Below are 11,180 nucleotides of genomic sequence, written 5' to 3'. Positions count from 1 at the left end.
AATTTTACTTTCAATTTACAAATATGGGTTCTGTAAGTTTAAAAGTCCTGGTTCCCAGAGGAAAAATCTTTCCAATCTTTCCACAAGACATATAAAGTTCTATTAAACTGCAAGTTCTTGCTGTTACACAATATTTCTGTCTCTGTGTGCCAAGAGATGATCAGAAAGGAGAGGAGTTACCTTGCTGGAAGGGGCAATTGACCTTGGTCATCAGGAGGATATTGAGGGCTGCATTCACACAGTGAAGGTGGCAGGCAAGAATATGATTGGCGACAAAGATATCGGAGAAACTAAGATGGCGGCAGAGATAAACACCGGGAAATTAACGCCGCACACAACAATTGATTAATACCTCAGAGAAACAATACGGACTTCACCCAGAACCACAGGAAGCCTGGCTGACTGAGGATATTGAGGGCTGCATTCACACAGTGAAGGTGGCAGGCAAGAATATGATTGGCTTTCAGATAATAAACTTAGACATTCTGTGATATTCTCTTGCCCAATTTCTTTATATGTTGACAAATGCAGCAGCCATGGCCCAAGAGGGCATTGTGATTGGGGCCTCAAACCCTTGATGCTGCAGGCCTGTGTTACCTCACCAGGTAGGCCACCTATACCAGGATAGGTACTGACAATGAGAAAACAGAATGGATGGTAGAAAAGGGGGATGATGGGTATTGGTTAGTCTCTCAAGACTTGCTGTAGCTGTAAGGACTGTAGTTAATTCCACTAATGTTTCTCTTCTATGTTTCTTTCTGGAAAAGAGACCAACCAGAATCCAAAAGCGTATTTTATGAAGCAGATTGATCTGAGTAGCACAAGGTGTGACTATATTGTAGATGCCATGTGTGCTGCCCTGGATGGGTATCTGGGAAGGATAGGTGCTAGTTCTTTGAATGTTTAGTAAAATTTACTTGTGAAGCCATCTGGTCCAGGACTTTTGTTTGTTGGGAGTTTTCTGATTACTGCTCCAATTTCACTAGTTGTAATCTGTCTATCAGATTCTCTGATTATTCCTGATTCAGTTTGGAAAATTGTATGTTTCTAGGAATTTATTCATTTCATTCAGATTGCACAATTTGTTGGTATATGGTTATGTATAATATTTTATTATAATCCTTTGTATTGCTTTGGTGTCAATTGTTACTTCTTCTCTTTGATTTCTGATTTTATTTATTTAGTCCTCCCCCCCCTTTTTTTACTTGATGAGTCTGGTTAAAGGTTTATCAATCTTGTTTATATTTCCAAAGAATAAGCTCTTGGTTTCAATTATATTTTATGTTATTGTTTAAAATTTTTTTATTGATTTCAGAGAGGAAAGAAGAGGGAGAGAGAGAGATAGAGAGAGAGAGAAATTAATGATGAGAGAGAATCATTGATCAGCTGCCTCCTATATGCCCCTCTTCTAGCTTGAAATGTTTCTGTTGAGAAATCAACTGACAGTCTTATGGGGGCTTCCTTGTAGGTAACTAACTGTCTTTCTCTTGATGCTTTTAAGATTCTCTCTTTGTCTTTAACCTGTACCATTTTAATTATGATGTTTTGATGTAGTGCTCTTTGGGTTCATCTTGTTTGGGAATCCTTGTACTTCCTGGACTTGTGTGTCTTTTTCCTTCACCAGGTCAGGGAAGTTTTTGGTCATTCTCAATCCCATGCTCTCTCTCTTCTCCTTGTACCCCTTTGATGCAGATGTTGTTATGCTTCATGTTGTCCCAAAGGTCCCTTAAACTATCCTAATTTAATATTTTTTTCTTTTTGCAGCTCTGATTGGATGTTTATTTCTTATTTGTGTTCCAAATTGCTGACTTGATCATCTGCTACATCCAACCTATAGCTTATTTCTTCCAGTGTATTCTTTATTTTAGATATTGTGTTCTTGATTTGTGACTGGTCTTTTCTATATGGTTTCTGTGTTCTTTTTCATGCTGTTGAGTATCATTATCACTTTGATTTCTATATTTGATAAATTGCTTGCCTTCATTTCATTTCATTTCATTTATTTATTTATTTATTTTTCCTCTGGAGCTTTCTCCTCTTCTTTCATTTGGGTTATATTTCTTTGTCTCTCCATTTTGACTGCCTTTTTGTTTCTATGTAATAGGTAGATCTGATCTGACTCCCAGCCTTTGTGTGGTAGCCTTATGTGGTGTCATTTGAGGTCCAGTGGTGCAGTCTCCTTGATCTCCTGAGCTGGGTGCTCCAGGAATGTGCCTTGTGTGGATTATTTGGGCCCTCCTATTGTGATTGAGTCTCATTGCTATTGACCCATTCATGTGTCAAATTGACCTTCATGCTGACTGTGGCTCTCAACCCCAATCACAGCATCCATGCTGCTGTGTAGGTGCTGACCACACAAAGCGGAATTCAGCTCTGCAGTTTTTGGTGCTTGTCAAGATCTCCAATTGGATATACAGCTTGTGAAGCTTACTGGATACTGTTCTGATGTTGTCTGAAGCTGGCCAGTAGTGTGTGGATTCTGGCCCTTGGGGGGAACTCTGGTGCCTGCCACAGTCAGATGCTGTCTGTGACAGGCCCCCAGCAACTTGTTTGGAGCTACAAGTTTTCCAGTTTGTGGTGGCCTCTGCTGGGCCTGGGTGCTCTCAGAAAGGACCAAGCTGTGCACCGAGACTGTTTTTTTACTAGCACTGGACCCAGGGTCAGGTCAGCAAAAATCCCAAGGTCCCCCGATATCTGCCTTTGCCTGCCAGCTGTCTGTTAGTCTCAGTCACTGAAAGAGCCTCTGGTGGTACTTGAGTTGCCTGAGGTATTTCACAGTGAGTCGCCAGGTAGGGGTGAGTAGTGTTCACCAGACTGAAAGAGATTCAAATTCAGTTTCAGTTCTGGACTAAGGCCACTCAGCAAATGTCCCAGGTATACCAAGTCTAGCTGCCACCTGCTGGATGCTCTCACACCTTTGTGTTGGGGTGGGGTCTCAGGGAGTCATCAGAGTGAGGCTAGCAGTTTTCAGGCCCCAAAAGACCAAGATTTGGTGATGTGAAGGCAGGGCTCTGCTCTGGTTGGGCTTGCAAGGGAATAAAGGTCCTTGTCTTAGAGACGCTCTACTCAGTCTGTCTCAGATTCTGCCGAGAGGAGCTCAAGCTCAGCAGTGTGGGGCCTCCAGGAGTTGGGAGGATGAGCCTAGTGAATCTCCCATGAAGGGGAGGTGCTGGTCAGGCTTCAGAGAAAGTGGGGGTTGTGTTCCTCACCAGAGACCCATACAACTCAGTCTGTCCCAGATTTTGCCCAGCCATCAGCAGGGTGGAGCCACCAGAAGTTGGGTAAATGGGTCTGCTAGGAGCCCAGAGGGTGGGTCTATCAGATCACCCATGAGGAGAAATGCTAGTCAGGTTCACAGGAAAGTGGAGGAAATGGCTCCTGTCCCAATACCACACAACTCAGCACTGATACCCCTTGAGTTTGCCCAAACCTCTACACCTCATCCAAGGCAGCTGACTCCTCAGTAGAGCATAAGATCTGTAGGGTGGGGTGAGAGTGAGTCCAGAGGGTGGAGCTATTGCTTTCCCCCAGGCTGATGGCCTTTGTAGGGGAGTGTTCCACCCAAGAAAGATGGCATCTATGATAAGGGAGAGGGACTCAGCACAAGGGTCCTGGCAGCTGTCCCTTCAGCTCTCTCCCCAGAGCCACAAACCCCAGTCTCTGCCCATACAACTCTAGTCAATTCTGCCCTTCCTCTGCTGGAGCCCAGGGTGAGTGAAAAAATTTTGTATGTTGGCCCTTTAAGAGATTGCCTGTGTCTTTAGTGGACTCTTGTCTCTCCCTGGTGGACAGAAACCCTGCTGATTTTTACAGCCAAATGTTATGTGGGTGCTTCTTTCTGGCTCTGGTGCTCTGGGCTGGGGAGCCCACCTTGGGTTTGAGACCCCACACCTCTCAGGGGAACCCTCCCCACAGCTGAGATATCCCTCCAGAACCTCAACTGCCCATGGGAGCAGGGCCAGCCCTTTTCTCATCGCTACCCTTTCTACAAGTCTAGATGTGGCTTTCTCTGTAAATCCCTGGTTATAAGAATTCTCTCCAGGCCCTCACCAGGTAACTCAGTTGGTTTAAGTGCTGTCCTGATATGCTAAGGTTGCGGGTTTGATCCCTGTTAACGGCAAATACAAGAATCAACCAATGAATGCGTAAATAAGTGGAACAACAAATTGATGTTTATCTTTCTTTCTCCCCCTTCCTCTCTCTCCCTTTCAAACACACACACACACACACACACACACACACACACACACGCACACACACAATCTTTTCAGCTAGTCTACAGTTGGTTATTCAGGATGATTGGTCTATAATTTACTTGTAATTCCAGTTTGGTCCTGGGAAGAGGTGAGTGTTCCGTCCACCTACTTCACCACTATCATGGATCCCCCTTTCTAATTCCTCCTCTCCCTGCTCCCTACTTTCTGATTCTAAATAAATAGCCTCACCTGACAGGCTATACTTAGGTAATCATAGCACAATGCAATTATTGGTTGTTTACCAGATACTTGCCAGTATTTTAGCTGTACCCTTTATTGTGTTTGGCCTTTAAAAGCAAGTGACTATGGAGACTTCTTTGTTGTTGTTGCCTTTCTCCTAGGCAGATGGTATTTATGCCTTTAAAACTTTTTTTTTTGTCTTTCAGGGCATTTCACTGATGAGAGTTATCTCAATACAACTACAAATCTGCCACTAAGAGATTGCCTGAATACAAAACGTTATTAGGAAAATGATTATGACAAGAAAACAATAACAAAGAACCACTTTAGTTAGAAAAAACCACATCATTAGCTAGTCCAAGAAGAAATTATATTCTTCCCTCAGAAATAATTCATCAAAGTCTGTCACCATGAATGAAATTAGATTTCTCTTTTAGCTTCAGTGATTGGCTATTCCTGGAAAAACAGCACACAGAATTGATTGGTACAAAAAAAAATTTTTTTCTCCCAGAAAGAAGAGTTTGTATTTTTTTCCAGTGGCGATATGGGACTTAGAAATCAGATATGCTTCTGCTCACACAACTGCAGTTTCCCCTCCCCCAACACACAGAGACCATCACCATCGACACAAAGTATTAAATATTTTTTATATTATTTGGTTAAAATATAGTCATTGTCTCATTTCTCTCTTTGAGAGCACAGATCTCAGTCAGACTTCAAAGTATATGTTGAAGCAAAAAATAGTAAGAAAAGTCATGCATGAAGGAGTTTTCTTATTTATTTCTTCACTACTTCTTCCTTTCTGTCTATTTTCTTTGCATAACATTTAGTCTCAGCACACTGTTATATGCGTATCCATTCTGAAGGCACATGATAAAGCTTTTAGTATATCTTGCCAAGGGTTATCTTCTCAAAGAGTTTGGTTGACTATGTGATCCTATAGTTCCCTATAGAAGAGTACACAAAACCCTGTACCCACCGGGCTTTCTCTGAAGCAGGCACTGAGGCCACTTTTAGACCTGCCATAGGTGAGGACCAGCTGACTGGACCTCCAGCTCCGGTCTCTCTCTACCCTGCATTCCAGACTGACTGTATTCTCCACAGACTTGCAAATCTGATATCCCTTCAAATTGGTTCTTTTCATATTTTCTAGATTTTTTTTTTAGAGGCAATGGTGTGCAATGAGCACAATGGAAATGAGGATAAAGTGGGTTTGAATCCAAACTCTACATTTATTATTTGATTTGGGGCACATGGTTTTTCCTTCCTGAGGCTCGGGTTTCTCCTTGGTAAAATGTCAACAGAGATTCCTAGAGTGTAGGATTGCAGACATCTGAAGAGGTCACACTTCTAAGTGCATAGACTGATGAATGGGATAACATGGGTGCTAAATAACCATGCATTATCTCTTCCCACTCTCTGTCAGTGAGTGTCACTGTCTACAGTACCAGATTGGACATGTTGTATCAGTTTTCCTCGTTCCCTCTCCCTTACCCTTAATTAAAGCCAATCACCAATTTATGGGATATTAGAACTGGCAAGGACCTTAGAAATCATAGTCATCCGAGTTATTGATCAAATATGGAGACATAAATCACTGATTTTTCTAGCAATTTGACTCTTGTGTCACCTCAATAACAGTAATTATTCAGTGGTGAAGTTTGTGCTTGACAATTGACAATCATATTGAGCAAAAAAGAATCAACCAACTCTAGTTAGTTCAGTGATGATGTGCAAACACAGCTTCAGGCTTACCAGTAAAATTCTATTATCTTAAATGCTCTTTATAATGCAATTTTTTTTCTGGTATAATTTTCTCTGTCTCTCTCTCTTTGCCAATCACTAACATGGGGAGAGGAATCCGTTTCAGCAGAAATTGGAGAAGAAAAGGATCATAGAAGCAAAACAAAGAATAAAATAATTCCAAAGAAAACAACATCAATAAAAACCCTCAATATTAGCTAGTGAATACATTACAATGTTACACATAGCCACGAACTACTTTCACCTCATATTATATATGCCAGAGCATGTGTTCATTTGTGTTCTTCAAAGTGAATTATAGTAGAAAACCCTAAAGGAATCACTCTACTAAGCAAAATAAGAATTAGATATATACATGTAGCTGTTTTTTTTAACACAACTATTCTTCCGTTTATATTCCATGCTTGAATACTCATGCACAACCTAACCTCCTATTTGATACCTTGACCTTGTTCTCCCTTTTATGTTTCATGTACAAGAATAAAATAAATTACCTATAGTTAATGTATTTTATATGTGTTAGGGTGTAAAAACTACTTTTTGTAAGTGTTTATTTTTCTTTAATCTCCATACACACTGAATGTACATATAATCCAGATATACATATAATCCTGATAATAAAACTGGAACTAGATAAGAAAAAAGACAGGCCCTAGATCTAGTGAGATCTTTTTCTTGAAATTTAATATCTGTAAGGGCAGTATGGAAAGTTTCAGAAAGAGCTGACCTTCAAACTTTAACAATTGCTCCCCATTCCAGTGCACTTACCACATTCTATGGGGTATGCAAGTGGGAAAATGGCCAACCACCCCCTAGGATTCCATTAGGTTACCTTGACATGCGAAGACATGTTGTTCAAAAACGAGGACAGTGGCTACCAGGGCTCCAAAGCTATAAAACTTCATCCCAACAGTTCTTTGCAGAAAAACAAATTTCTCTGAAGAAAAGGGCCCTGATAACTGGTTACATAAGAGCCTTCTTTACACACTGGTTAAAATATAATGCTGTTTCCTCCCATTTCTGTAATCAATCAACTTGCATTTCCACTCTCAAAAAGGAAGTATGATGAGAGTTGTTGTTCTTAGTTGAGACTATCTAGAAAATATTTAACTTCTCAGGGAAGATGAGGCCAAGAATAAATGGGTAGTAATGTAGCAGGAACATAAGAACATGTTGGACTTATTGGAGAGCCACAGCCAGCTAGCCTGAGAGTCAACTCTACCCACTAATGTGCCAACAGCAATCAAGGCTCAATTACTACAGGAAGGCACACACAACCCACACAAGGGACCCAGCTCAGATGATCAGGGAGACTGTGCCAATGAGACACACAGGTCGCCTACTACATAAGGCCATCCTGACGAGATTGGGAGATGTAGCAGATCTGTCTAATACATAGAAGCAAATACAGAGGAGACAAAGAAATGTCCTAAATAAAAGAACAGGACAAAACTCCAGAAAAAGTACTAAATAAAAAGAAGGCCAGCAATCTACCTGATAGAGTTCAAAACACTGGTTGTAAGGATGCTGAAGGAACTTAGTGAGAAATTTAACAAAGAGACAGTATATCTGTGGGTAAGAAAAAAAAAAAAAAAAAAAAAAAGACATAAAAACCATAAAAGAACCAGTCATAAATGAAGAATACAATAACTGGAATGAAGAATACACAAGAAGGAATCAATAACAGATTAGATGAAGCAGAGGATAGAATCAGCACTTTAGAAGACCAAATAGTAGATACACCCAGTTGGAACAACAAAAAGAAAAAAAGAATTAAAAATAAATGAGGGGACTTCAAAGGACCTCTGGGACATTATCAAGTACTAGTGGCTGGATGCATGAAAATTTGTGCAAGAGTAGGCCTTCTTTCCCCCGGCTGCTGGCACTGGCTTCCCTCTGGCACCCGGACCTGGGCTTTCCCCCTCCAGTTGTCAGCAGTCACCCGGGACCGGGCTGCTTCCCTCGGCCGCTGGCAGGCACCTGGGACCCAGGCTTCGCTCAGGCCGGCTTCCTCTGGAAGGATGTTCGGTTTAAGTAGCATATTACCTTTCTATTATACCCTATATAATAAGAGAGAGATATGCAAATTAGGCCAGGACTCCGTAATGTCATGACCACTTGGCAGGGGGTGGGGGGAGGGGAGAGTGAGGCCTGCGGCTGGGACGTGAGCCTGTGGTGCCTCCTCTGGAGTCGGAGAGCTAATGACCAATAGGCTCTGGTCCTCCTCCACAGCCCTCTCCAGCAGGCGTGGGGTTGCTGAGACCCAGGCCGGGTCTCTGGCCACAGATCCACAGCTTCCCGGAGACCGACTCTACCAGGCCGCCTGGAGGCAGGAGGCTGGGCTGCAGGGTGCCGGTTCAAGATGTGACACAGAGAGGAGGTGCAGGAGGAAACCCAGAGAATGGGATGTGGGGGTTCAAGATTCACTTCCTTTGGGCTTTGTCCTTCTTGGTCTTGGTCCTTTTCTTTTGGGCCTGGAGCGCAAGCACTGCAGGAGAGAGGGATGGATGAAGGCCGAATGTGGAAGAAAGGAGGTGACCCAGGTGAGGGTGGAGACCTAGCAGGGGCGGGAGACCCGACTGCGGGCTGCCTGAGGGCGACTCCCGGGCTAGCACCACGGCTTTGGCAGGAGGCGGGTGGGCGCAGAGCGAAGCCGCACCGTCCCTCTATGAGGACACCTCACATAGGTGCTGCCTTCACCATCAGGCTCTGGGTGACATCTGCAAATGCGACTGCAACCCCTAACATTCTGGGCAAAGAACTGACCCTGTGCCCCTCTGTGTACCAGGCTTGCTAGGAGTGTACTGTCACCAATGCCACAGATCAAAGGCAAAAACCGGGCGAGGCGGGGTGCCTCGGAGGGGGCTTGGGCTGGAACAGGGGGCCAGTGGAGAGCAAGGTTCTGCAGTGGCCCCAAGACTCCCTTCGTCCTGGCGGGAAACAAGGGGCATGGAAGGACGCCTGGCAGAAGGGCCCGAACCCGCAGCACTGAGGCGGGGGTTGAGGGGCAGAGCCACCTCTGTGGAGGGGTGCTGCACTGCAGTGTACCCGACTGAGTGATTCAGAGAAGCTCCCAGCGCGGTGCTAACCAGGCCTTGCTTGGCGGCCTTCGCACTTCAGAGGCAGCAACTCCTGCTCCCGCCTTGGCCCAAAGGCAAGCCTGCGCCCACCCTGCCCCATGGTGGCGCACGCCTGTGCGGTGAGTGCGAAGCCAACCACCTAATCCGGAGAATGGGGGCCAGTAAAGAATAGGAGCAGGGGGCGGGGGCGAGGAAAGAATGTGGAGCTTGGCGATGAAGAGGTGCTTGAGAACGAGGCTCGGAAGCCTGATGGGGAGGTTTGTTCTGTTTGCCCCACAGCTGCTCCTTAGGAAGAGCAGAGAGCAAGGCTGTGAGGGCTCCCTGCACGCTGAGTCAAGTTCCGCAGCCAACTGGAATTGGCCTCAGTTTCCTGCTCTGTAAAATGAATTAAGTGTGTCCCAGTGCCTTCACTGAGCTTTGCGGGTCAATTGAGATAATATATAAAGAAAATGAGGGAAGAAGTGAGAAAGAAAAGGAAGGATGAGCAACACAAAAGAAAGATTGGAAGGAACCTGTAAACCTATCATCACTTAAATAGGGAATATAGTCAACAGTGTTGTAATGATGGTATGATGCCAGGTGGGTACTGGAAATATCGGGGAACACTTTGTAAAGTATATGATTGTCTAACCACTATTCTGTAACTAATATAAAACCTGAAACCAACACAAAATAATATTGAGTGTAAAGAAATGAAAATAGCAGTGAAATTTTTATAAATTTCAAACTTTAAATAAAGTCTGTAAAGGAAGGAAAGGAGAGAATATAAAATAGTGTTTTTCATTTTACCACTTTATTTTCTTTTCAGTACATGAAAGACAGTTGTCTTTATATGGTGCTTTTATACTTTTCTAAGTCATTATCTCATTTGATATTCAGGAAAACTTAAAAACAAGATAATTATTCCCTTCACTATTCAAAGAAAGGAAATCTTGATGTCTGGCCCAAATGATTCAATCGTCAAGCCCTTATTGTAAAGCAGGATTAGTGAAATTTTCTGCAAAGGGTCATATCTATACTAATAAAAGCCTTGGGAATGATCAGGCCAGCAGGGGAGGGCAGTTGGGGGCAATCAGGCAGGCAGGGGAGCAGTTAGGTGTCAATTAGGCTGGCAGGGGAGTGGCTAGGGGGTGATCAGGTTGGCAAGCAGAAGTGGTTAGGGGCAATCAGGCAGGCAGGCAGGCGAGCAGTTAGGAGCCAGCAGTCCTGGATTGTGAGAGTGATGTCCAACCGCAGGGATCGGGCCTAACCCAGCAGTTGGACATCCACCGAGGGGTCTCAGATTAGAGAGGGTTCAGACCAGGCTGAGGGATATCCCCCATGCACGAATTTTGTGCACTAGGCCACTAGTTATAGATAATAATACTAGAGGCATAGTGCATGGATTCATGCACTGGTGGGGTCCTCAGCCTTGCCTGCACCCTCTTGCAATCCGGGACCCCTCGGGTGATGTTGGACTGCTGGTTTGGGCCTGATCCCTGCAGACCAGGTCAAGGGACCCCACCGGTGCATGAATCCGTGCACCAGGCTTCTAATATGCATATAAGATCTTTGGTTAATCTCTTCTTATCCTCCCCTCCCCACTTCCCTCTAAGATTCATCAGTCTGTTCCATATTTCCATGCCTGTGCATTGAGCATTTGCCCCCTGGTGGTCATTGTGTGTCATAGTTACCAATCCCACGGTCAGACGGTCACTTAGGCTTTTAGATAGATTGTGTGTGTGTGTGTGTGTGTGTGTGTAATTTCAGAGAGGAAGGAAGGGAGAAACATCAATGATGAGGGAGAATTATTGATTGGCTGTTTCCTGCATGCCCCCTACCGGGGATCAAGCCCATAACCAGGGCATTTGCCCTGACCAGGAATCAAACAGTGAGCTCCTAATTCATAGGTCAGTGCTCA

The 11,180-nt window shown here is 44.1% G+C and overlaps 1 protein-coding gene across 1 annotated transcript in view; it reads right to left on the bottom strand.

Annotated features, from left to right (window-relative positions):
• CPB2 (carboxypeptidase B2) overlaps positions 1-7,219 on the bottom strand; it is a 60,785-nt gene extending 53,566 nt beyond the window's left edge. The window contains 1 exon segment of the mRNA XM_015570437.1: positions 7,034-7,219. Within this exon segment, the coding sequence (XP_015425923.1) occupies positions 7,034-7,105 (72 nt within the window). The 5' untranslated portion in view covers positions 7,106-7,219.
• Positions 7,220-11,180: the final 3,961 nt, after the last annotated feature.

This window comes from Myotis davidii, unplaced genomic scaffold, assembly GCF_000327345.1.
Source record: "Myotis davidii unplaced genomic scaffold, ASM32734v1 scaffold1947, whole genome shotgun sequence".
Classification (NCBI taxonomy): Eukaryota; Metazoa; Chordata; class Mammalia; order Chiroptera; family Vespertilionidae; genus Myotis; species Myotis davidii.
Note: the sequence above shows the minus strand (reverse complement) of the source record. Positions and strands in the feature narration are given on the sequence as shown.